This window comes from Chrysemys picta, chromosome 8, assembly GCF_011386835.1.
Source record: "Chrysemys picta bellii isolate R12L10 chromosome 8, ASM1138683v2, whole genome shotgun sequence".
In the NCBI taxonomy this organism is placed as follows: Eukaryota; Metazoa; Chordata; order Testudines; family Emydidae; genus Chrysemys; species Chrysemys picta.
This window is the reverse complement of record NC_088798.1, coordinates 92,657,353-92,684,402: the sequence shown is the minus strand read 5'-3', so window position 1 is coordinate 92,684,402 and position 27,050 is coordinate 92,657,353. Positions and strand designations below refer to the sequence as shown.

The 27,050-nt window shown below is 44.1% G+C and overlaps 1 protein-coding gene across 5 annotated transcripts in view; it reads right to left on the bottom strand.

Moving 5' to 3' along the window:
* The window catches only part of PPP2R2B (protein phosphatase 2 regulatory subunit Bbeta), a 243,761-nt gene that overhangs the window by 132,701 nt on the left and 84,010 nt on the right, over positions 1-27,050 (bottom strand). Inside the window, exon 1 of one of the 5 annotated variants that reach the window (XM_042850854.2) lies at positions 24,689-25,772. The exons of the other annotated variants lie outside the window; for them this stretch is intronic. Coding sequence (XP_042706788.1) covers positions 24,689-24,758 — 70 coding nt within the window. The 5' untranslated portion in view covers positions 24,759-25,772. Of the gene's footprint in view, positions 1-24,688; positions 25,773-27,050 lie in introns of those variants that run through there. 5 annotated transcript variants of the gene reach the window in all.

Below are 27,050 nucleotides of genomic sequence, written 5' to 3'. Positions count from 1 at the left end.
AAATCAACAGGCATTTTGCCTTTGACTTCAGTGGAGACAGGATTTCATACAACATATTTAGCCTTGTAGGAGAGTGTTTCCTTAGTGTTCCTCTTTAGCAAATCCCTTTGGCTAACCGAATAAGCAGCAGCATTAACTGACCCAGTCCTCCTCTCCAGAGCAAGCATCAACAGGATATAGAAACAGTGAGGGTGGCAGAGAATCTGTAGATAGGGAAGGAATACGCATATCCTCCAGGCTCCTGGGTGGCCCAAGGAGGTGTGAAATTCAAGCAACTGATGTCTGAACAATCTAGAGAGTAATGTCATGGTTTTATAACACCGGTAATAGATTTACACAATTCTGAAAGCTGAAGGCAACAATGCAATTTGAGTAAGATAATTAACAAAAGCTACCAAAGCTACAATTAAATGGAAAATAATACAGACATCCATAGTTTTGAATGTCACATTAACAACAACGATGAAACCTCTAAATAAGCATTTAAAGCAATTCCACTGCTATTTTTAACTCACTATGTTCCTCACTGAGCAAACATTACAAGGTCAGGTCACCTCCTGTGGGGTTTTCTTTCTGTCCTGACACTATCAAATGGATGCCTGCCATGTGCTGTATGCAGGCCAGTGATCACACATCAAGCAGTCACTGAGCTGTCCATGGTGCTGAAACACAACCTCCCATCTTCGTAAGATTCAATTTAAATGGACAGTACACTTAAAATCTAGTCTATTTACACACAAACACCCCCTGAAAGTAGTTTCAGGTCCTTCATCTGGCCCTCACCTGCAGAGAAGCCTGTCAATTTATCTGGTTTTATAATCTTTTTAAAATATATTTTCTCCCCTCTGATATTGTGTGAAAGACCCAGACAAACTACTTGGGAACAGTAAAACAGATGATACACAGAGTGCTGTGAAATGCAAAATATAAACCAATTCACTATGGAAATAACTTAAGCTAAATTAAATTAAGGCCACTTTAATTCTGAATAAGAACATCCACACAGGGTTTTAATGCAGCTTAATTAATCCACTATTAATTAATTGTTTAATTAATCTGAATTAAACTAAAAGAGTGATTTACTTTACATCCTACTGTATTTTCCACTGCATGCATCTGATGAAGTGGGCTTTAGCCCATGAAAGCTTATGCTCAAAGGTGCCACAAGTACTCCTCGTTCTTTTTACTTTCCTGAGTGTCCCTGTGTAGACCAGCACTAAATTCCCACTCTCCCTTTCCCACTGGTAAAAGAAAAATTTTAAGTAGATAAGAGGAGAATGCTTTGCTTATTTTAACAAATAAATGTAAGTGGGTGTAGTTGAGTGAGAGAGAGAGAGAGAGCGAACTACTGAGTCAAAGTCATGGGGATTGCATTTGGTTTTCAGCTCTGAGATCTATAGTCATTCTTATCACTTGTGGGAGCGAGTTCCACACAACAGGTGTGAACTTTCTGTCTTTCAGTTAGCTTACATGCTTAACTAGCATGCTCTAAGACCCTTCTGTAGACAAAGCAAGTTGTATTTTAACAGGTGGTAGCAAGTCAAGGTGAAATCTAAACCTTGACCAGCTCACATGTTATCCCAGTGCAGACAAGGCCTAGAACAATACTTTCTTTGGTCCAGTGGAATGCAGCTGTTGCAGGAAATCATCACAAAGGGAGGGGCATTTCCTCAGGTGACTCAGCTGAGACCAATGGAAGGTTCTGAATATCACAACAGAGACCTTGAATTGGACTCCATATTTAAAAGGGAAACAGTGCTGGGAACAAAGAACCAGGGTGCTGTATTTACCACATTCTATTTTTACACAGAGAGATATACTAGGAAATTGTTATATGCAACATCATCTAAATGGAGACAAATTAAGACTGGTCTGGATCTGCAAGCACAAGGCTTAATGACACCAGTAGCCATTCCTTACATAGACAACAAGAGCAGTACATAGCCCTGAGAATCTATGTTATTTATAGCAAGCCTAATTGCATTAGGTACCATAGCACGTATTGCTTATTTGTAATGAGTTTTAGGCTTCAGAAGCTCAGAATCCCATCTGTGACAGCAGACTGTTGCAGGATTCAGCTATTAATCGCTGCTGGTACACACTTACTTCCATGTGAAGGGCACAAGGCAGGAGGAGCCAAGCAAATGGAGATAATGCATGAGGGTGACATACAGCCAAAAATTATCCATTCTCCCCCTTCTTCTCCCCAGTCACACAGCCAGAGGTTAGGGGTCTCTTACAGGAGTCGGTGAGTGAGGTTCTGTGGCCTACAACATGCAGGAAGTCAGACTAGATTGGCAGTTTTCAACCTGTGGTCCGCGGATCCCAGGGGTCTGCAGACTATTTTTAAGATTTCCAAAGGGGTCTGCACCTCCATTCAAAATTTTTAGGGGTTCACCAAGGGGGAAAAAAAAAAAAAAAGGTTGAAAACCACTGGACTACATGATCAAGATGGTCCCTTTTGATCTTAAAGTCTATGAGCAGGAACATTTAAACAATCACGTTTAATTACACACCAAACACACTAATCAGAAGTTCTTACATGCGGTCAGAAGCCCAAACATGATGGACCAAATTCTTCTCTCCTAACACCCATGTACATTCAAAGTAGCTGCACTGATTTCATTGGACTTGCTCTGGATTTACATCAATTAACTAAGATCAGAATCCAGTCTTGCTGCACTGTGCTCATGTTTAAGAATCAGCCAATGAAACTGGCTGGCACAAGCAGGGAAGCTAAGCTAAATGAAATGCAAAAAAGAGAAACAGCAGCACTGATGAAAAGTGAATTAGATTTTAAAAACCCATGTAAGCGAGAAGTGAATTGAGCCCACAGTTCTATCTGGACAGCAAGCTTCCAATTAAAGAAAAGCTGGTTTTCAGCCACAAGCACAACAGGGACACCTGTAAAGATGAAAGGGCCCTCACTGAATACACACAACCTCATATTTGTGTGCACAAATCAGATAGTTGCATATCCAGCCCCTTGCACAGGTGATTACATCTGTAAGTGCAAACATGCCAAGGCATTCCCCCTATACCTCGGTATGACAGCTGACTATTTGGCCCTACAGACTGCTATTAAACTGTGACAGTCAAAATTCAGCAGTTTTCTAGAAAGGCTTGTCTGGCAACATACCCCATGGATATTCCAGCATGTTAAATAATTCCCTGCGACAGTCACAAATGGTAAAAATCAGAGCCAGTTAATGTATCTTATAGTTATATTATACACAAAAGAGGGAAGTCTCAGTTGGTTCAGCAAAAATATGTAAGAATCTCACCAACCAAGATTTTAATTTGCATGAGGTGAGGTAGTCTAGTGGATAGAGGACTGACTTGAGAGACCTGGGTTCTATTCCCAGCTCTGCCAGTGGCCCCCTGGGTGACCTTGGGTAATCACTTCCCGCTCTGTGCCCCAGTTTCACCACCTGTCGAACGGGAATGACGATGCTGATCTTCCTTGTAAAGTGCTTGGAGATCTACAGATGAAGAATGTTATATAGAGCTATTTCTTATTATTTTTATTATGGAGCCTTAATGTATCCAAATTACAACAGTAAGTTACTTAAAATAGATTTAAAAAAAAAATAGACTCTGTCAATGTCTTATCCAAAGGTGTCTCTCCCTTCTGAATACCAGGCAGCTATTTTCCACACAGTGGTTCCTTCTGCAGTGTCTGATTCGGCCTTCAGTCCTCATCACTGCCTCATTACTTCACCTTGAACACCTGTGTGGAATCTGAGCAGGAAAGTATCTCCTGCTTGCTAGAAACTCCATCAAAAACATGAAATGCTAAATTCTGACCATGTTTGAAACCTTCAAGTGAAATCACTGTCTTCAGCTGACATAAGAAACTAACTGTTGGGTTCTCTCTGCACGGCTTAATGAACAGAATCTTAAGCAAATATAAATAGTTCTCTGTTCTAATTGCTGAACTTCGATTTTATTTTTATGCCCGATGACTACTAAAGGGATGTTTCTACATTACTTTCACTTTTAAGAAAGGCTTAATGACCAGCTATTAGCCGGAGACACCTCATCAGTAATATTAAGTTGCTGTATCTGGTAGTGCTTTTAATGAAAACATTACATCAAGTTGTCAAGCAGCACTATGAAACAGGATCCATAACCAAAATGCCCAGTCTGCAGGGAAACTCAAGCTCAGCTGGTAATAATGAGGTTTCATTTTCCAGCTGTACTTTGCATGAGTGGTGACAAACCAGTGTCTAACTTCAGAGTGCGTATGTGTCATGAAGTTTTGACATCTCACCTACAGCTAGAATGACATGTTGAGATAGGTTGCTTGCACGTATGGGGGGGGGGGGGGAGGGAGGAGAAACTCTCTGATCTGGTGAATGAAAAATAATGAGACCACCTACAGTGCGGACTGGGTTGATCTCTAGACACAGCAGGCCCATGCCTAGACCCCTGGTTCTGGGATCATAGCAAGCGACCACAGGAAAGAATGGGGAGCAGATCACCTGCTATACAATACCCCCCACGGATCCTTTCCAGGAGCTCAGGTAAGCCACTGGGGGTATGCATTGCTACTTGTCTTTGGGTGGCGGGGGGGGGGGGGGGGGGGGGGGGGAGAGGGGGGGGGGGAGGGGAGATTAAGTAAGAGGAGAGAGAACCCCAGCTGCGATTGCTGCCCCTCTGCCATGTACATTGGCCAAACCGGACAGTCTCTATGCAAAAGACTAAACGGACACAAATCAGACATCAAGAATTATAACATTCAAAAACCAGTCGGAGACACTTCAACCGCCCTGGTCACTCGATTGCAGACCTCAAAGTCACAATACTCCAACAACAACAAAAACTTCAAAAACAGACTCCAACAAGAAACTACAGAATTGGAATTAATTTGCAAACTTGACACCATTAAATTAGGCTTGAATAAAGACTGGGAGTGGATGGGTCATTACACAAAGGAAAACCGATTTCCCCATGCTAATTTCCCCCCCTACTGTTACTCACACCTTCTTGTCAACTGTTGGAAATGGGCGATCCTGATTATCACTACAAAAGCTTTTCCCCCCCTCCTGCTGATAATAGCCCACCTTAACAGATTACTCTCATTATGGTTAGTATGGCAACACCCATTTTTTTCATGTCCTCTGATCTTCCTACTGTATTTTCCACTGCATGCTTCCGATGAAGTGGGTTTTAGCCCACGAAAGCTTATGCCCAAATACATTTGTTAGTCTCTAAGGTGCCACAGGTACTCCTCGTTCTTTCTCCTCAGGAAAAGGCCTGACAATCCACACCCCCAGAGTAGAGTCGCTTGTGGGGTGGGGACTCTGCTGTCCCCATTCTAGAGGGATCTACTGGGATGGAGGTAGCAGTGGAGGTTTCCCCACATAAGAGCCCCCTGCTGGTTTGCCCAAATACCCACACGAGGCCTTCTGCTGGAGTGGGTGAGGATATAAAAGCTTTCTATCACAGTGGTAAGCAGGGGGCCAGTCACCACTGGTCTTCAGCCTGGCTGAGGAATCACTCTTCAGCCTGCTGCACCCTGTCTTCACACAGGTTAGGATCTGGCTCAGTAGGAGGGGAGTCTCGGATCCTGCCACCCCAGCAGAAGGGTGTGGGTGGCAGAAGGGTGAGGGGTACCTTGCCTTCCACCTCTCCTGCCAGCAGAGGACCTTTCTAACAATGCAGGTAAAACACAATGAAGACAAAATGTCTCATGTAAAATCTACCAGAGAAATGCGACACCACCAGGTGTTGCTCAAGAAAGGTCATAAAACCACGGCAGGTAGGATGTGGCCTGAATGTAGCATTGCCAACTCTCTCAACTTTACTGTAAGGCTTGCAATGTTTGCTGTTTTTCTTAAAGATTCAGCTGTTGGAAGTAAATTACCTGTGAATCTCAGCTTTCATAAGGAAAGGAACTCATGGTACACCAAACATGAAGCCTAAATGTGCCAACTCCAGAAAGCAAATAAAAGGCAGCCAGCATTTATTATTTTGTAAATCTCATGATTTTGGAATGCCTGGGAGTTGGCAATAGCATGCACGCCATTCAGCAACAGGAACAAAGGGAACGAAGATTTGCTCACAGTCTCTCCTGTTAGCAACTTTCCTTTGAGCAAGTAAACATAGATGCAAATGTGTATGTAACAGGCTACATTTGCATGCACAATTATGGCAGCTGCTTGTGCAAACTGGGTATTTATGTATACAAAAGAGGATCTAAATGAAACTGCAGTAACTGTGCAAATGTACATGTATCTTTGCATACGACTCCTGTTCAAAGTCTACTTCAAAACAGAGCATGGAAAACAAAGTCTTATTTAATTGAACTGAATACAATTGATGCACAACACAGTTCCCCCCCCCCCCCCCCCCCCAACATACTCCATAGGCCCATTTCTGCTGTTAGTTACAATGATATAAACCAGAAGCAAGTCTACTGCATTCAGTGGAGTTATTCTAGTGTACATCTGGCGCAAGAGAGAGAAGAATCAGGCCTTTTATTTCCCATACAGGATGGCCACATAAAATCAAGACAATGGAGGCACAATTCATTAAAAATGCATGGCCCATTTCAGTGGCTAGCTGCTCTGGGACAGTCAGTTGGGAAAGGCATACACTGGGGAAGGCAATTTGCTACATTTTCCTGCAGTGTATTCAGCATTCTCTCTTTTACACCTAATGACCTAATTCTGCAGCTGCTCTTCATACGGAGCTTCCCCTGGGAGTTCTTCACATGGAGCAGATGGCTATTTAAGCTGACGGTGGTGACTTTCTGCACTGTCCAGGTGCCCGGTTCCTGAAGTGGTGGTGGTGGTGATGGTATCTTTGACAGAGGTGTCAAGCTCAAAAAACATGTCTGCAGAGACAGAGGGGTTTGGGGTAGCGGAAGGCAGTGGATGCCCAAGGAGAAAGTACCTGGTGGCATTAGGGATACCAATTCTTACACTGATTTCACACACGTTTCCATTGACTTACTCCTTATTTTCAACAATGGTATGGTAAGCGTGAGCAAAATAAAGCCTCTGTATTTATAAGGCAGGGGCACAATTTTCAGCTTTTGCCATCTCCTGCATTTTCTCTTATGGCCCTAGCTTCAAAAGCCTTCTGTTTCAGGGATGTTTGCCAGCCCTCGTGTTCTGCAACACGGTTCTACAAACACCAGTATGGCGTTAAAGGTTATGCCATGCCATTTCCCTCAGGACCCGACAACTAGACAGCCTGTCAATTACTTGGAGACTAATGCACACTTGCACCTCACTCTGAATGGAATTCTAAGCCAAAAAAACTTTGGGCCCTGCCTCTCTGAGTCCAGAAGATGTGTGGGGAAAGTCGGGGAAGAGGGCGCAAGGCACTATCATTTGCAGAGCCCCAGACACCCTGCCCATACTTCCTCCCAGCTCTCTCCCCACCTCATCATATAGCTCTGCCAAGTGTTGTGAATCTCATGTGATGCTCTTGGAGGAGGATTCTACGTCTGCTGGCGTGGTGCATACTGTCCTGTGTAGTAACCTCCAGGTCTAATCTCTTCCTCATCCACATGGAGCGTGCATTCCCCAGCCCAGTGCAGGCACCTGTACTGGATCACCTTCAGTAGGAGCAGAAGCTGCCGGGGGGGGGGGAGGGGGGAAGGGGAGGTGATCACACCTGCCTGAGCAGCTGGAAAGATGCCGTATAACAGCATTGCAACCCCCCGCCGCACTTCTGACCAACACACTCTCACTTTCCTCCCCCGCCTCCACACCTCCATGATGCTGACCAGGGCCTATTCCCAAAGCACACAACACTCCCAGCCAAATTGCAACCATTGGCAACTACATAGAATGGCAGACATATCGGTTGTGCGTGTTATATAAACTCACTCCAATGACACTGTGGTGGTGCACAATTTAACAAATTTAATGGAACTACACCCATCTGTACATGTGTATTAGGGACACAATAACGATAGGCTGACAAATGCCGATCCAAAGAGATTTCCCCCACTACCACAGCCTCAAACCACCTCAGACAGTCACCCTCTTCTAGCAGTTAGATGCTGAGCCTGATTTCTCCTGAACAGACTAAATCGTCTTTTCTCGGCTGCATGGATTGAGAAATGCCCACGGCTGTGGATTACACCGGATGCTGAAAGCAAAGATACCTTCCCCAAAGGAGCAGCAAATTCATTCGTTAGAGGAGAACACATTCCCGTTCAGTGGAATCCCATCAGAAGAGACTTATAATGGACTTTTGGCAGATAACTGCTTTGGAGATAGTCACAAAGATTTAGATGGGCCCATTCAGTGGGCCTCTGGCTGCTGCCAAAAAAAATTAAGAAGAACCCTAGATAACTGCAATTATTTGCATTCTCCAGCTGCGAGAGTTACCCCTGAACCATTCTTCAGGACCAGAAGCAATCAGAAGCAGACATCTGGCACCATTCCTGCTAGCCAGAATTTACAGTAGGGAACAGGTTATAAAGCCTGTGACGGGTTCACAAAGCCACACCACTCCTGCTGTTATAATTAAGGGTCTGTCAGCCAGCTTCATGATAGGCTAAGTTTATTTAGGTATTTACAGGAAGGCCTTTTAGAATCCCCCTCTTCTTATTCTATCCCCTTTTCATTTCCACTACCTGCTGCAGACACATCTCAGCTTCAGCCTTCCACTCAGAAGACAGGATAGGATCCCAATCATCCACTGACATAGGTCTTGGCAGACTGGATCAGACCAATGGTCCATCTAGTCCAGTATCCTGTGTCTCTGACAGTGGCCAGTTCCACTAGATGGTTCTCAAAGGAAGGTGCAAGAAACCTGAAATTGGCAATTATGGAATAACCTGCCCATAGGAGAAGTTTCTTCCTACCTCCAGACAGTTATGGATTTGCTCCGATGCATGGAGACTTTATATCTGATCCGTTTTTTCTTTTCTTTTAATCCTATCTAACTGTGGATATTCAAATCCTTTTTGAATGCCTCTAAACCTCACAGATACCATGTGGCAATGAGTTCCACAGGGTAACATTACATCGTGTATAAAAGTATTTCTTGTTATCAGATTTAGATTAGTAGCCTTCCAGATCCACCGATGGTCCTTTTTATTTCATTGAATAAACGTAGGTTCTTGATAATCCACCACAACATCATAAGAGAGATTCTCCCCATTCCTACAATACATTCACCACTGCTAGCATCAAGCATGCTGTGGTCTAGCACACCCAGTACCTGTCAACCCGATAACTTGATAGAAGCCGAGGCTGAGAATCAAACAGAAGCTCTCTTGCCTGGTAGCTCAGAAATCTGCCATGGAACTTCATGTCAGATTTTCCCCATATTTATTGTTACTATTCATGCTATTTTTTCATTTTTTTTTCTTTCATTTCTGCCAAAGTGACTACACAAAATCTGTAGGCCAAAATTCTGCACTGATCTAGACCCTCCCTGACAACCCCACTGAGGTCAGAATTCACCTTAAAGCATAGTAATACTTCCTACAGCATTACCCACACCATTTCAAGCAACATCATATGAAGTCTTTAGGGTTACTAACCTTAAAGCTCGTTTGCCTTATACAAACATCCAGCCGTTCTAAGTGTCTTTTACTTCAAAGCGGTTCCCAGCACAAAGCGTGCATCACAATATTCAAATAGCTCATTAAGGCTGCAGCACAACAAACTGCATTTAAAGGATGTATTTGAGTGCTTATTTTAAGATGAAATGATTAAATGAGAGAGAGAAATCCTCCAGCCCAGGCACAAGGGAGTCAGGGGCCCACGAGTGAAGATTCCAGTAGCATCTGAATGCTTGGTTGTTTCTCAACAGTAATGTACAGTTCTTAAAGTAGTGTAATTGCCAAACTAGAGCTTTGGCACAGACCAGTGTCTCCGTGCATTCCCTAAGATCCTGGAAAGCAGGTGGAGAACCCGCAAAGTTGTGGAAATGTGGTAAAGGAGGGGTTGGTCTCTCAGAGCGCCATCAAAATATGCATCTCAGACACGTGTAATGCAAATGCAACATTAGTGCAAATGTGCCTGAGCTAGTGACTAAATATAAAATGAGAGAATTGTTACCTATATTCAGGTAGTGACTATAGGACCCGTCATGAATCTGATTTTAAGGTCAAGGCGTATGACTGTAGAGTCCTACAACACAGCTGCTGAGTTAGGGTCCCAAAGTACATAAAAAGCAGAGTTTAAAAGGTTTTCCCTGTTCATTTTAAATAGGTTAATACATATGAAAGATACTGGATTGACAGCCCAGAAATCTGAAGTTATCCATCCGCAGGGTATTTCACAGGCACAGCACGGTGGCTGGCAGTAGACATCTCTATACTCAGGTACTAAAATGGCGGCTTAGAGATGTGCACTGTCTCTTCTTGCAAACAGGTTTATTCACCAGCTATGTCATCAAAACTCAAGTACAAGCAGTTAGTGTTCTGCACTGTGTTTTGAGTGAGTTTAATGGTTGGGTGCCAGGTGTTAACAAGTTATTGCTTCCTCAAGACACTGGAAACTGCATCTGGCGCCTATCATTCTGAGCACCGTGTTCAGCCAGATTCATCATTATTTTGCATAAACAACGCAAGGTATGAGGATCGTCTCTTTCATGATCTGACCCTGCCCTCTTTTTCTCAGTAGTATTTATCTACACCTCCAGTCAGAACAATTTATCATGTCTATTGATATTCTGCTCTTCAGTTGTTTGCTACTGAAACGTTGTTAGTACCCAGTTAGTATTTGGTCAAACTCATCTGTTCATTAGCTACAGGGGATGGGGAAGGGAGAGAACAAACCAGAATATTTCATTAACAGAGCTCTTGCAAAACCAAGGCAAGGTGAAAACTCAGTCATGCCTCATAAGTATAACTATGCAAACTGCACTATTCACTTCAGGGTGGCAGCTTTGACATTTAATTTCCCGTTATTCACCTCAAACTGTGGAATGATACATCCCAAATTGAGAGGAAGGTATACAGAGATGGTCTAAAGTTTAGTGCACCGTACCAAGAGTTACATCATGCCATCCCTTCTGAGGCAGGTTTTATCACTGATTTCAATGCATAGTTCTACTTTAAAAATCAAAAAGAAGAACAGGAGTACTTGTGGCACCTTAGAGACTAACAAATTTATTAGAGCATAAGCTTTCGTGGACTACAGCCCACTTCTTCGGATGCATATAGAATGGAACTAACAGACTAACACGGCTGTTACTCTGAAACTTTAAAAATCAAACGCATGATACAATACTAGAGTCCAATTTTGCAAGGTGCAAAGTGTCACAAGCTCCCATTAACTCTAATGGTACACTTAGTACTAAAAATGATAATACAGCTGAAGTTGAGGACATTCACAGTCTTGCAGGATGGGGTCTTCTGGTAGGAAATGTGGGTTGAGAGCCTATGTTAACATTGTGTTTCATTACTTTATTTTTAAGAAATAAGTCTTGTATAGAAAGGTCAGAATATCACAATCAAGATCCACTGTGATCTGATCTGAAAGCAGAATTTTGCTCAAAGTGACGAGACTATGAAATCACTCTTGCGTGTCATCATTAAATACTAGTTGTAATATATTTATGCAGCTAGCTGCACTCTGATAGGGTCCACTGACACATTGCTTATATATAAATAAAGTACAGGAGTTCTTTATATTAACTATAAAAACATCAAGACTATGTTTGAAAGAGATTGGTAACATATCTTCCTCCATTTCTAAAATGGCCTTCAAAAACTCAGCACTAAACAACAAAAATCCATAATTATAAGCTACATGCACAACTGGAGTCTCTGAGGACACAGATAAAACAATTACCTTTTTAAGATTTCCACACTTTTCTTGACCAAGTTTTTTAGTTTGCGCAAACGCCAGGGATCATCTCTCTAACTTCTTTGGGGTTTTTTTGTTACTGTTGGTCTACTGGACAAACAGGTCTCACGTCAATATTCCTTCATTAAAATGAGTTTCAAGATCACAGCGCACTGGGAACATTCACATGAGACCACAAGATTATTTAAAATCCTGTTTGAAGATGTCATTATGGGGTTAATACCCACCCAGCTTAGAGATAATATAGCAGCGATAAAATATAATGTGCCCTACGATACTTGATTTATTTTCTTTTTTGCTGAACAGGCTGGACATGTATAAATCTATGAGCTTTTAACATTTAAAGTTGTTATTCCGATGACAAAATAGACACAAGGGAGATAAGTCTTTATCTCTCCATTAACATTATTGTTATTCACAGAATCTTGCAATAACTGCTGCTTTTCTTAAAGCCCCACCTTCCTGACTCACGATACCATGAAAATCTCAGGTTTCATTACAGAAACAGGCTTGATTTACAAAAGGTAGTTATGTGTCTAAAGAAACAGATATGCCCCATACCTCACAACTTTCAATGGGAGTTAGGTGTTTTACCTGCTTCGGTACTTTTGTAAAATCCAGTAGGTGCCTATCTAGATCATTAGTTACCTAAATACCTTTGTAAATCTGCCCCCCAAAACAAAGTCAATTTCTAGTCTTTGTGGTAGCAGTGAAAAGCCTGGGAACTCTAAAGGCTCGAAAACTAGAGGGCATGTAAAGAGAACCGAAAACACTGACTAAAATCTCGTTGATTTTTTTTTTTTTAGTCTCATTATTTTGGGGGCCTGACAGTTTTGAATGCTCGCAGCTAGTAAATGCTGACACTCCAATGACAGTGCTAATTACATGTTATGCAGGGGAGTCAAAGAGTTGTTCTGGGGATAAAGAGAGGACTCCATCTCCAGAACGGTCAGGCCAACATCTTTCCACCCGCATCAAGCTAACATTAAAACACACTAAAAAAAAAAAAACCAACAACACCACACACCATGAGCTGCGCTTTAGCACTTACACTTCAGCTAGCAGGCTGACATTTCCTCAACAGGGAGAAGGGGAAGCATATATAATGCCTGTATAGATCTCTTATACATTATTAGTATTTATATATTTAGATATAAGATTCATTCTCTCTCTCTCTCTCTCTCTCTCTCTCTCTCTCTCTCTCTCTCTCTCTCTCTCTCTCTCTCTCTCTCTCTCTCTCTCTCTCTCTCTCTCTCTCTCTCTCTCTCTCTCTCTCTCTCTCTCTCTCTCTCTCTCTATATATATTATATATATATATATATATATATATATATATATATATATATATATATACACACACACACACACTTTTAAAAATAAGATTATATAGATAAAGCCTGTATAAAAGTTATAGAACTAACATAACATTTGCCACCATCATATTGTTCACTCCGCTTGTGTCGGTCTTGTTCTATTTAGATTGTACGCTCTTCAGAGCAAGGACGGTTTACTACACTGTGTTTGTACAGCGCCTACCACAATCTGGCACCGATCTATTCTCTACTGTAATAAATAATAATGTGCTTCGAGATCCTTGGATGACAACAGCTTCCCTCCCTTCTGACCTGCCATCTCCCCCCGACCCCACACTTAAATTGGTTTATTTCCACATTTGCACTGTGCAAGATCTCTAGTAATTTGTTTCTACATTTCCAGAACTTTTTAAAACCAAGTCAACAGGATACTTTTCACTGTGCATCTGCGCTGGCCTTTCCCATTCCTTGCAGAGCTGCACGACTGCAGCTGCTCCAAGAAAACAAACCCTTTCAATCACAGGAATTACAGCTCCTTCAAAATGTTTCCTCTCCAGAAATCAAGCTCACAATATGATGAGCAAAAACCGACATGAACAACTATTTCAAATGGAGATATTGACCCTAATGGGCCTATTATATCTTTATTAGAGAAGAGGACATTGATTCTGAATGTGTGAAACAATCATAAGGAAACACCAAAAAATCTCATGAATTTCTCTGGCTTTTGGGGTTCTGTTAGTGACTTGGAATTCAGCCCAGATTCACAGAATGATTTTCTAATACTCATGATGAAACTTTTGATGGAGCTTGTGCCCATTTTCTAGTAGATTTGAGCTGATCGTTGGTTTGTTTTAGATACAAATAAAATCTATGGTTCTAAGACAAAAAAAAAAAAAAATCAAGCAACACTCAGCACTTACTACTGTGTTTTGCTTTGAGATCCTGAAAGTCACTTGAACTTAGAATCACAGAATATTAGGGTTGGAAGAAACCTCAGGAGGTCATCTAGTCCAATCCCCTGCTCAAAGCAGGACCAATCCCCAACTAAATCATCCCAGCCAGGGCTTTATCAGGATGTACTGATCACAAACAGCTCCCACTAAGATCAATGAGAGCCCAGACATCCCAAACTCAAAGACATTGTTCATATGAATCCCACGGGGAGCAAAATTACTTCACTCCACACAGCTTTAATGTTGACCCAAATGGATTTGGCCCACCAAATCCATCGCTGGAATAAAATCATTGAATTCAGAGGCAGAATGGATTTGGCTCTTAAAGGGCTAAATTTACCCTTGTTGTGTTGCAAGAAGGATTCACTCCTGGAGAAGTGATTCTGACGTTTCCATCGGAGCACTCTCTCACAGGTTATACCCGAGGATATACAGGAACCCCACTAGTACATGCAGCAGGGATGCACGGGAGCCTTTCCCAGCTGCCTCCCCTGACACATATGGCTACGCATTGCAGCATGGATGCAGCTTGCTTTTCACCTTGGCGTGTAGGATACGTAGTGCAGACGTAGCCACAGATATCATTAAAACCCAGAAGAAGTCACAAGCCACTTAAATCCCTCACATCATCAGTTACAGACTAACTCGGCTACCTTCTACAGCTCAAAATCTTGCAGCAGCCACACACGTTGCTGTGAGCCTCAAACAATCTCTGAGGTTCTGCACTGGCCCATGCATGTAGTGGTGGTGATGCCCATGCAGTGCCTAGGCCCTGAACACAGCTGGGAGTTTTGTACCTGCTCAGTATGCTAGCATAAGCCCTTTCACTGCAGTCACGCAACCAAGACCGGGAGGAAAAAATAAAAAAAATGTTTTTATTTTTAAGCAACCTAATCAGCATCCTGTCACACCAACATCTCTGCTCTACGTGCCCTGTCTCACCTCTGCTAGCTCTCAGAACATACCGCATTCATTCAGGCCAACGGCATGACTAGCACATGTTGGCAGTGCTGCCAGTGTGCTGAGGGGCTGGACATTTTAGTTTCTAAAGACATCTTCCATGTCACTCTGCAGAGCTTTATCAGGGTCCCATTGGGAGGGGTGCAGAGCCACTTGAATTCCCAGATTTTCAAGCCCAAGAGACAGTTTGTGATCAGTTAGTCTAACCTCCTGCATCAACACATCCAATTAAGTTTCATCCACCATCCACTGGTAGTGTTGGCAGAGTCCCCTTTTCAGGCATTGTTGGGGTTGTGCTGGCCCCTTACAGACCCGCTTCTCCCCTTAAGTGAGACTGTGAATGCTGCTTTCCACCACTGCAATCTGGACGCTCAGAAGTTCTTCTATCAGAGCTCTCTACAAGGGTCTACACCGATATGAAACATGGAGAGAATTTAGCCTTGCAAGTGTAATCATACCCATCACTCATGGAAGGAAATAGGACCAAGTGATTGTGCCAAATGGTCTAACTCCTTGCATTATCTTTCAGTCTCCTAACTACCAAGAGGCCACCCCTGTAATGAAGATGCCTGCTGGTGTTCCCAGTATAAACCTGATTGGATCTCAAGGATATGGTCCTCTTTCCCATATAAAGCTTGCTATACAAAAGGCATTATCTGAGGATCTGGCTTTCTTTTTACACTCCAATGGATTTAGAATGAGAGGAGTGAGTACACCAAAGAAAAGGATAAAGATGCTGGTTCAGTAGAAAAGGATGGTCTTGTGTCCAAAGCAAATGGAAGTCAGATGATCCGATGTCATATCCCCAGCACTTTCACACTCATTTCACTTGTGTCTTGGATCATCATCTATAAAACCAACAGTATCAATGCCCTATCCAACAGCAGTAGTCTGAGGCCTAATTCATGATCATTTATAAAGTGCTCTGAGATCCTCTGACAGAAGGGAAAAATACGGTTTCCCTTGATTTTCTACGAGTCTCACTTATATTACTTACTGCGATACAAAAATTCAGTGACAAAATGGTCCAGGAGTCTCATTACGGGATACAGAGTCTTTTCATTGATTGTAATGGGGGGCTGGATTGGATCTTTAGGGCTCGACTGTGATATTTAGCTACTGGCTTATGCTAAGAGTGGTGCAAAGCTCCTTGGAGGCACAGAGGGAACAGTCCCTGGGCTATTGCTCAATTCCATGGACTGTAGCTGTCCTAGTCCTTGCACAGGGTGTGTGTGGAAAAAGAATCTTACTTACCCCCTTCCTCTGCACACGGGGAAGATGATTGCAGCAGATGCTCTATCACCATGACCAGAGTGGCTCTCTGGGATAGGTCACAATGTGTTCTGATTCGCATGATTAACTGCCCCCAGCCACGTCAGTAATCCACGGTTTACCGTGTCCCCAAGTAGGTCTATTCTATTATTAATCCACAGATTAAAGTATCTACAGATTAAAGTAAATCCCGGTCAGCTTTGACGCAATACAACACAAATGGCTGAATTCTAAGGGTCTCATTTTCAGTGATCTGTGGATTAGACAACGAGTCCAGATCAGGACTCCCTCAGACCCAGTAAGAGTGGAGAAGGTCAGGGGAGAAAAAGAGGAGCTTCAACAAAACAAAACAAAAAACAAAACAAAAAAAACACCCCAACCCCAATGCAGGTAGAGGAAAGGGTTAAGTTTCATATTCAAAAATATCTATAGGGTATAACAACTTTAATGAGGTTCCCAGGTTAATTACCTGCCCCACTCAACAATAATATGGATCTTTCCATGGGAACAGATATTGAACATCGCTCACCTTTAATGAAGTGCAGGAGAAAAGGTGTGCAGGGGAGGGAAGGAGAGAGGGAGAGCTGCTATTTCATGCTTCTAAGAAGGCGACTGTAGATAGATTTTTTTTTTTTTTTTAAGTTGCTGTCATGGCCACAAAGAGCTCTTATCAAGTTGACATTGAAAGTAAAAAGCTTTTAGGTTCCCAGCACAGCAAAAACCAGCCCCAGTAAGCAAACTAATCTTTTTAAAAATTCTGTCAGTGTAGGGAAAAATGCATTAATTTGCACTCTGCAGAATGTCCTGGAATGCCTGCCAGCAGCATTAGATATAACACAACACAAATGAATCAAAGACCAACGTGGTTGCTGGGCAATTGGAGGAAGGCGGGGGAAGCATATGGGCAATGATCTCGGATCCAGTTATGTGAGGAAATTAGCAACAGAAATTTTCTGTCTTTAATTGCAATGAAAGCTTGTGGATTTCCCCCTCCCGCCCCCCCGCAGAAGAAAATAAAAGAAACTAATCCTGCCCTTTGCAATACATGACAGGCGATTTATGCATCTGACAACTCCAAGATACCTTATGGCCTTGTCAAGGTACTGGTGAGATGGCTTCTAAGTACATGTTTTTTGTAAAGGTTGGGCTAGTCTTCATTTTGTGGGGCGGAGTGGGGGGATTACATGTTCTAAAAGCGACTTCTTCAAAACCAGAACACAGTGCAGATATGACTGGTCCATGGTAACAGTGCAGACAGAAAAGAGGGCAAAGTTGATTTAGAGTTGGAAAAAGGGGGCTACAACTACATGAAACTGAATTAAATTAAGAAAAGGAAAATGTAGGATGATTTCTTAACATCAATAACATTGATTCTTATTCAATCGTGGAACAATCTTGCAGAGGGAGCCCTAGCACTGGGGCATTCAGTGAAGCAATGGAAAAGTGGATGTCAGGAACAACCCTCCACTAGCCCTGGGGATGGATTATATAGCCCAAGAGTATTTTCCCCTTTGGAATTTCCCCCAGAATCCTAGATACCCAGAGGCCTGAGTCGCCTCTCACATCACTGTACCTCCACTGAAGTCAAATGGAGTTATTCCTGATTTGCACCAGTGTAAATGCAAGGGGAACCAGGGCATGATTCCAGTTCCATCCACCAAAAAAAAATGTTCCATACATCAGACAGTCAATATGCCAAGTAGTGGGAGAATTGGGGGAGGAGGGAGAGAAAATGAGGGGAAAGATTCCATGTGGCTTTTTGGATTCCGATCACTTTCTGTGCGTGAAGACTACAAATGAAGCACGCTTGCATTTCCGCTTGATTCCTAGGGCACATACAATTAATGCCTGGGAGGATCCTACACTTAGATAGTGGGTTCTGAGCCTTTTCAAAAATATGCAGACTAGCTTCCTGTCAGAGAGCCACCTAGTGATTGTTTCAGTAAAGTCCTTATTTGCTTATTGATAGACTCACTGTGTGGTTCCCTTCCCAGGAAAAGAGCTAGTCTCTAAGGCCCAGATCCGTAAAGGGACTTCCACTGATTGCAGTGGAATTTGGAAGCCTATCTTTGAGGATCTGAGTCTAAATTACTTCAGTGGTATCTCAACTCCTCACAGGAGTACCTTTTGACCCACCTCATGGACAGGTGAACACTGCAGGTGCTATCATGTTGGCAGGAATTGAAAGAGTCTGATTTGAGATGCAAAACCTGGGGAGCAAGCAAAGGGGAAAAAAAAAAAACCCTGTTTCCAGCTATTTAAAAAAAAAAATAAAAAAATAAAGAGATGGGATTTCCTGGCATTCAGATGCAGATATGATCATGAGTTCTGACAGACACAGATGTGTAGCTGTCTTCCTGGTTGCTAGCATAATATGTTGAATACCGTATTCAGTCCACATCTTTTTCAAACCCAAAAGGGTCATAGCCTCCGGTCCTTGCTCATTTTACCTTAACTCCGACAGCTCTCTCATTGAAGTCAGGGGGAGGAGGATTTTAGAATTTGGCCCCCCAACTGCAAAAGTGAGTCTTGCATCTGATGTTCCTGGCCCACTAGCCGTCCTTACCAAGTCTTTCGTACAAGTAATGAACAGCAGTAATCCAAGCAAGATTGCCAATAGGATGGGGTTAGTCATGTCATTTAACCCTTCAGTCATGAATCTGAAACCTCAGAACTTGCTTTTACAAGAAACCATTCCACTGCATTGATTGAGCATGTGTAATTAAGCCCTCTGCTGCTCTGTCCTCATTTCCTTCTTCAGGCATCCCCACCCACCCCAACAGTTTTTCCCTCCAATGATTCTCTCCTCATTGCAGGCTTCTCAGACAAACTGGCTCCCTCCTGACCCCAAATCACAATAGCTAAATTACATGCCCATTTCAAGCAGCCTCAGGAGAGGATCCAGTCATTGCAAGGACTGCTAGTACTTCCAATGTAAGACATCGGAGGTGACTCTTCCCCCTGCCCAGGTCGAGTCCATTGCAGCACAAGTCTCATGGTCCAGGTGGGCTGAGGAAATGGGAGTTTGTGAGAAAGGATACGTAGCAGTCAGCCTGCACATGACTGACATGGGTGACCCAATTTGGCAGCCTGGCTTTTACTACTGAGACCTCTTTGCTGGCCCCTGGGCAAAAGAGGAAGGAATCTCATTCAGTAAATGTGGGAGTAGTATATGGGGCTGAGAAGGAAAAGGCGAGGCTCAAAGAAGTAAAGCTGCAGAGGAAGAAGGGGGCTGTGAATGACTAAGAAGGTTCTGGAAGAAGAGGAACTTGGGTTGGGGAGTCTGAAGAGGGCTTCTAAGAGTGGTCAGAGGAAAAGTCTTTCAGGTGGAACCTAAAAGATTTGAATGGGTAAACTCTTTGTGGAGCCAGGTTTCAATTAGCCTTAACCCACATCCATAAGCTTCTTGATAGTAAAAGTGCCAGCCTGGGGCTCCTGGACAACTCCCCAGTAGCTCTCTACACAGCTCTGCATTATCACAAGTACACAATCATTGGAAATCTGGGTGGAGCACTGCCTAGTGATTATTCCACATCTCACATAGCAGCAATTCTCAGACAAGTCACAAACATGGCAAACTTGGATCCCATATGTGCAATGCAGGGAAGTTAAGAATATTAGAGGAATTCTAACTTTCGCATTTCCTGACTGCGGAGTGTTTACAATTTTAAACAGAATACAAAACAGATTCTACTGCACTATATTTGGCATTTGCAATGTGAAGGAAACACCTGCTAGCCCTCTCCATTGGAGGAGGTTAGCAGATGTCTGGAATGGCAAGGGCACCTGTCGAGTCGCATAAAATTAAGTTTGATGTATCCTACAAAAACTAGAAGGAATGGAGATTTCTGTAAGCTTTAGTGGCAAAGTCAGCCAAATGTAGTAGCTGCGGCTAAAAAGCCCAATCCTGAAATTTCTCCACACTCAGAATGCATGCTGACATCAGTGGGATCATCAGACACAGACGGCTTGCAAGACAGCTTAAAAAATGATGTCCGTTTTACTAAAGTGTTGTTTTACTAGATGCAAGTGGTAATAGCAGCAGTTCCCTTTGCACTGGAAATTGCAGAGTACAAGCAGCTCATCATGAACCCAGCACTTTCCATTCAACATGAGAAGCATAAAGGGACCATATTGAGATTATTCACATTTTTTTAATCAGTACTTTTCTGTCCTGCAAGCCACCTAGAGGGTTTCAGAGAAGTGTTGGGTAAATAGCAGGGCTATGCAAAATAGTCACATTGAAATCTGAAGACTTAAACATATAATGGATTCACCTTTCGGTTCAAGCTAAGGAAAATGGTCCAATTTTGTGGGGGGGGGGGGGGGGGGGGGAGAGAGACTTTTAGCTCTCCAACATTTTGCTCAATAAATGGAACCTCTGTGGAGCAAAAACAGGTTCCTTTTCACTCAGATAAAGGGTCTTAGTTTGTCCTATTTTCAAGCAAAGACTCTGCATTTTTAATTTTAAAATTGCTGTTCATATATAGGTTGATTTATGCATCAAAAAAGCATGTCTGGGGCATTTTATGGAATATTTCCCATTCTGTGAAAATTTTATATCATTTCTGGGTCATAAAATGACCCAGAATGGAATGGCAATTCTTCCGCAATGAAATTTAGTACACACTTTTCATCATTGTCTTATAACTCTGGTGAATTTCATAATACTTGCCAGTAATTTTATACCAATTCTGTTTATTATATTCAATAGCTTGATAATTCCTGGCAACTGTAAAGCTGAGTTTTAATAGCACTGATTTTTTCCCTCCATTACCGGTAGGTCTGAGCATTGCTCAAAGATAAGGATTCAAGTGAATGCATTTGAAATACCATACTTATCCTGCATTTGCATAAAAATATCAAAGCGATTTAAGTAGCAACAACACTTCACTAACCCAAATTACATAACCCCATTTACTTCTTCAGTTAAAAACACTGCGGGCCACCTCATTTCAAAAGCAAGTCTTCACATACTGCAGAGGCATTGTAAGGATTTTTAATAGAAGAAATGTTATCAATCAAATCTTTTTAGACATATGCTACTTTTGTGGTGTGGGGGGGAGAAATAAACACAACTTCCTATGATTTTTTTTTCTACTTACACCACGCACTAACCAGCTATAGTATTTCACAGCTCACTGAGCCTCGTTCTAATAGAAATATTTCAAGAGGAATCAGAAGTCCATCAAAGCATGATAGGTGCAAAAGAAACTCCCAGCTGATATTCTGCTATGAAATATTTTCATCTACTTCTTAAAGTCCAGCAACAGACATTTTATTCTGACCTGGTATGTTACCTATTAGATGATCAGGGGTATAATTAAGGTTCCTCAATTTCATTTTTAAGGAGAGGAGGCACTATTGTTCTCTAGTTTGTTGCATTAAGCTGTTCTTTCTGGAATTCTGTGGCACAACTTGGGGGAATTTGCCATGCAACAGCTGGAAGGAATAGCTTTAAAGTATAAGCATCAGGTTTGAAATACCCAGACTTCTTAGCATTAGGAGTTTAAATCATTGCAGGTTCAGCTCAGCCAGTCATCCTTCTACTCATCCTGAGTTCCAAGCAGGTAATCATGTGGAAATCAAATGGCACTTAATGTGTCAGCTGTAGCAGCTGCCCCCTAGAGGGTGACATTTGCACCGCCACTCTCCCCTTACATCAAGAAAGGACTATTAGCGTGCCTCCCACAAATCCTCACCAAATTACCTTTCTGGATGTTTTGGCCTCTGCCATCCATGTCCAGGCTGCAGCCCTTTGACTGACCAGGTACATTTCAGCTGCCCACAAGCAGTGCTACCTTGTACATGATCAGTGTTTTAATCTGTGAATCACTAGGTGTCCCACGCTTTTGAACAATTTAATTTTCCCATCTAATAGCACATCAAAATAAAAAATCTCATTCTCCTTTCATACATTTGATTTTCTCTGTGTATGTCGTATCAGTGTCACATTTCAGGAGAATGAAGCAGTAAAGAGCTTAATCTGGATTCCTGTTTGAAGGGATTATTTGTTTAAGGGGTTCCCTGTAATTTTTCAGAGGATTAATTTTTCTTTTTGAACAATAGCTGCGTTTTGTCTGAACAAGCAATTTTGTCTGGGAAGCAAGAGAGTTTTGAGATTGCAGGTTTTCAGGAATCAGAAATACTAACAGAGGCAAATAGGTCCTTTTCCTATCCATCCTTCCTGGGCTTTACCCACTGGGTGGAGGCTGCCTTTTTGTGGCAGAATGCAGTGTGAAATGTGTATTACATCTTGCATTCTGTTACTCTAACTTTACAAGGCCACGTGATCTCCCACCCCCCCACCATACCAGAATAGGAAAGCCACGTTCAAATGCACCAGTGGCCAAACCTGAAATGCTTAGCTGGGGGATGAGGTACTGTATATACTGTTTTTGGCAGAATTACATACAGCCAATTCACCTTTTTGCAATATGCTAGTCAAATTATACTTCTTCATGTGGAAACCTTTCAGGAAATAAGTCTGAAGAGGAACAAATAATTATAACCCTAATAAAATATTTTCATTCACATTATATATTGTATTTCCCAGAATTTAAAATAAAAAAACCTATGCTCAGACTCTTTGAATGCCAGTGATATCGTCAGAATATAACGTACCATGTTCTCAAATTGTAATTCAATGTCTATTTGATATTCCACAAATCTTTCCATTTATCACAACAGTAATTAAAAATACGTTGTATTTAAATACCACTTTTAACAGGCAAAGTGTTAATTAGCTTCCACAACACCCCTGCAAAATAGAGTTATGCATTATTCCCATTTGACAGATGGGAAAACTGAGGCACAAGGATGCAGTGACTTGCCAATGTCATCCAATGGCAGTTAGGATTAGATCTCGGAATTATCTGACTTGCAATTCCACACTCATCCACACACTTGCAATTCCACAGCCTTCAGGCCATAAGACAGATAGGAAATAAGTGAAAGGGCAAATTAATACAATTTCCAAATTTAAAACTAAACAGATATTGTTTCTCAGTGAGAGGATTGGTCTAGGGATCTGTGTAACATGTCAGGAGACAGGAAGTTCTGAGATCTAACCCAGCTGTGGCAGTGACTCCTTTTACAACAGTGGGCAAATCAATTTCTCTCTTTGCCTCAGTTTCCCCATCTGTAAAAATAAGGATGATAGTTCTTATTTGCCTTGCATGCGTGTGTTGAGACTACTGTTTTCCAAATATTCTGAAGATGAAAAGGCTAAAAAACTATTAATAAGACAGCATGATACCAATAAGGCAGTTTGCTACAAATATGTAATTAGTTCATTCTCACCCAACTGCAGGAGCAGTGGGCAGGATTCTAATCTCAGCTATACCAGCATCGACTTGGAGAAATACCACTGATTTCAACTAGATTCCATCCCAGTATTGCAGAGATGTTTCTATCATTATTCATCTGCAAAGCTGGGGTCCAATCCTACATTCCTTCCACACCCAAACCTCCCATTGGTTTCACCCTTAATAGTGAAAAATCTACCAGGCACAGCCCTGCCTAGCCTCTTTAATGGGTTAACTGAAGGACAGCGAATAAAGAAGGCACCTCTTCCTTCTGTTTCCCTTCAAGACAAATCCCAGATGTTTGAACACTTTAAACCCACTCCGCTTCCGCTCACTGTTGATTCAGCAGAAACCACTGCTGCAGAATTAATAACTAAATGGACACCCATTGCATTCTGAACGCGTGTGTCGGAACCTGGCTGGCTGCCGTCAGCCCTTCCCTTTGACACGATTTATTCATCACACATCAGCAGTTTTTTGGGAGCTCCGGTTGCTTGGGGCTTTTTACTGTCCTCTGGATGCGTGACATAATCCTGACGAGGAACGAACGGGCAGGAACCGAAGCCCTGCCCTGTGGCAACCATGAGCTAAATTTCGTTTTGTAACGTGGCCCCATGAAAGCAAAAAAGGGTTCGAGGGAGACTGGTGACATCTGGGAGTGGGCAGGCGAGGCTGACACAGAAAGATGTGAGCAGAGCCGAATCCCAGTGGCGCTCACCCGGTGTGTGACTCAGAGGGTAGGGCACAGCTTCGGCCCTGCCCACACCCCCGCACGGCCCCTCTGGCCTTTCCCGAAGGGAGGTGCTGTCCGGATCCACCTGCTGCTCCATGCCCAAGCCCTCCTCGCTCCCACGGTGGCAATCCGCTGCCATTCCAGCGACACCCTCTGGCCCTTTCCGTGCCATGGCGACAAGCTCTGCTTACACCCATGCCTTCCCCCGGGGCCGTGCTTTTTAGATGCGGAGGCCGAGCTGCTGCCGGATCTGCCCTGGGTCTAAGTTGAGCCCCGCCAAGCCATCGCCAACCCCCCACCCCCTCCGCCCCAGCGGAATGCGGCTCTCCGCGCCGTGGGCTCCTCAGCATGCAATTACCTTCTGTTGCATAGCTGTGGTCGCGCAGGAAACTGTTGTTTATCTTGCGGGTATCAATGTCCTCCTCCATTTACAGCAGGCTTACTTTCGTGAGAAGTGAGAACAAGCAGGCAAGTATCCATCATCGCCCCAACACGGCCAGGCTCAGCGGAGAGGAGGGCAGGGGAGTTGCATCGAGCACAGCATGGTCCTACCCTACGGGGGAGGCGGGGGTACCACCCGAGCAAGCTTTCACCTCCTCCGGCTGCAGCAAAGGTCCAGATCTCCTTCTCCGCCCAGGGACGGCGATGCACACGGTGCAAACCCCGGGCTCCTACACCACCCCGGGGGGCGGTTGCTGTTGCAGCACCGGGTCCAAATTCCCTCCTCCTCTCAGGGACGGCGGCGGCGGCTGCTGCAGCCGGGCGAATTGCAGTGAGGCTGCCGCAAGCCCCCGCTCCAGTGCGAAGTGCCGCAGCTGGGCTGGGCTGCGAGCGCTGCTCTGGCGGTGCCCAACAGGTTCCCCTGGCGCCGGGCGAGCTCCCTTCCGCATGCAGCAGTCCCCGGCTCGCCCAGTCAGGAAGCCGCTAGCCACAAAATGGTGTCCGCTTCTGCAAAGCTCGCGGCTCCGGGTTTTTTTTGGGGGGGGGGGGAGAAGGGGGTAACCTTGCAGAGCTGCGGCCCTGCTGGGTGTTTCCCTAGCGGGGCAAGGCTGGCGGCTGGGTCGGCAGGCACCGCGGGGTTCGCCGCGCTCGCAGCCGCGGGCTCAGGGAGAGGGGCCGCTGCAGGAGGCGGCTGAAGAGAAGCTCGTGCGGCGGCGGCTGTTGGCTGCTGGAGCCTTATGGTGCATTAAAGCCCAAGCTCCTCCCATACAGCTCGGCTCAGTCCAACCGCGTCGGCAGCTTGGGGACTCTCCCCCGGCGGCAGCAGCGGCCGCGCACCTTTCTGCTGCAGTGGAGCAGAGGCACCGAGGCGCCCGGGGAGTGGCTGACCCGGCACCTCCCAAGGGGTCGCTGCTCTCCGCCCTCTACCCCAGGCAGCCCGCTAGGAGAGGCCGATGAGGAAGGCGGAGAAATGGATCCTGTTGCGCTCGCATTGCTCAGCCGCTGAAGCAGCGGGTTCGGGTCTGGGTCGGAGACACGTTTGCGCCGGCCTGGGCTCCAGTGCGTTGTAAGGCGCCAGCTTTTGGTGCATGGGCGTTTACTGTGTTAGGCCAGGGCTGATGGAGCAGAGGGCTAGGAGCTCTATCCCAGGCATTGCCTGTGAGAGATGTGTGACCTTGGGGAAAAAACACCAACCCTCTCTTTCACTGACTTCAATGGTAGTAAGGGTTTTGTAGGATCAGACTCTTGGACCCAGATCCTCAAAGGTATTTAGATGCCTAACTCCCATTGACTTCAATGGAGGCTAGGTGCCTACATACCATTGAGGATCTGGGCACTACCCTCCCAATGCGTGTGGGTTTACTCATATGTAAAATGGGTGCGATAATGCTTGCTACCACGGTAGCGTAAGGCTTGCCTGGACCAGGCAGGTCTGGTGCAAGGATGTTTCACGCCCTAGGCAAAACTTTAACCTTGCACCCTCCCCGAGCCCTGCAGCAGCTCCCTGCCCTGAGGCACCCCCCCACCGTGGCAGCTTCGCCCCTGCCCTGAGGCACCCCCCCACAGTAGCTCCCCACCCCCAGCCCGGGGAGCTGTGCGGCAGCTCCCCACCCCAGCTCACCTCTGCTCCGCCCCCTCCCCGAAGATCCGGCCGCCGTGGTCGCCGCCAAAGAAAATGCCGCCCCCCAAATGCTAGTGCCCTAGGCGACCGTCTAGGACACCTAATAGGTTGCACTGGCCCTGGGGAACCTTTTGGGAATTTTAAGAGCACAACCAGGGAACCCTAAGCAGAATTAAAAGGATGCTGCAATTTAGGCCCAAATGTTGCATTTCATTAGCAAAGGGTTTCAAAAAACCTAAGAGTGGGTTATAAAAGTGGTGTGATGTTCCCAGCTCCCCTGCTGTGTGACCTTGAGCAAGTCACTTCTCTCTGGGCCTCCGCTTTCCTTCCCAGCCTTCCTTTTTTTAACGTATTGAGATTGGAAGTTCTTGATGGTAGGGACTACCTTTTACTATGGATTTGTAAATGACGTAGCACAATGGGGCCCAATCTTGGTTGAGGCCTCCAGGCTCTTCCATAATGCTAATAATTAATAGAAATACCATGAAGTTATATCTATATTTCTGTTCCAAAAGCCTTTTTTTGTGTTTGTTTGAACATAAAGATTCCTCTGCAGTTTTGCAGCCTAAGGGTCTGATCCTGCAGTACTTACGTAGGTAAAACTGTTAATGACTCCACCTGAAGTTTTGCCTGTGATAGGAGTACCAGATTAGCCCTT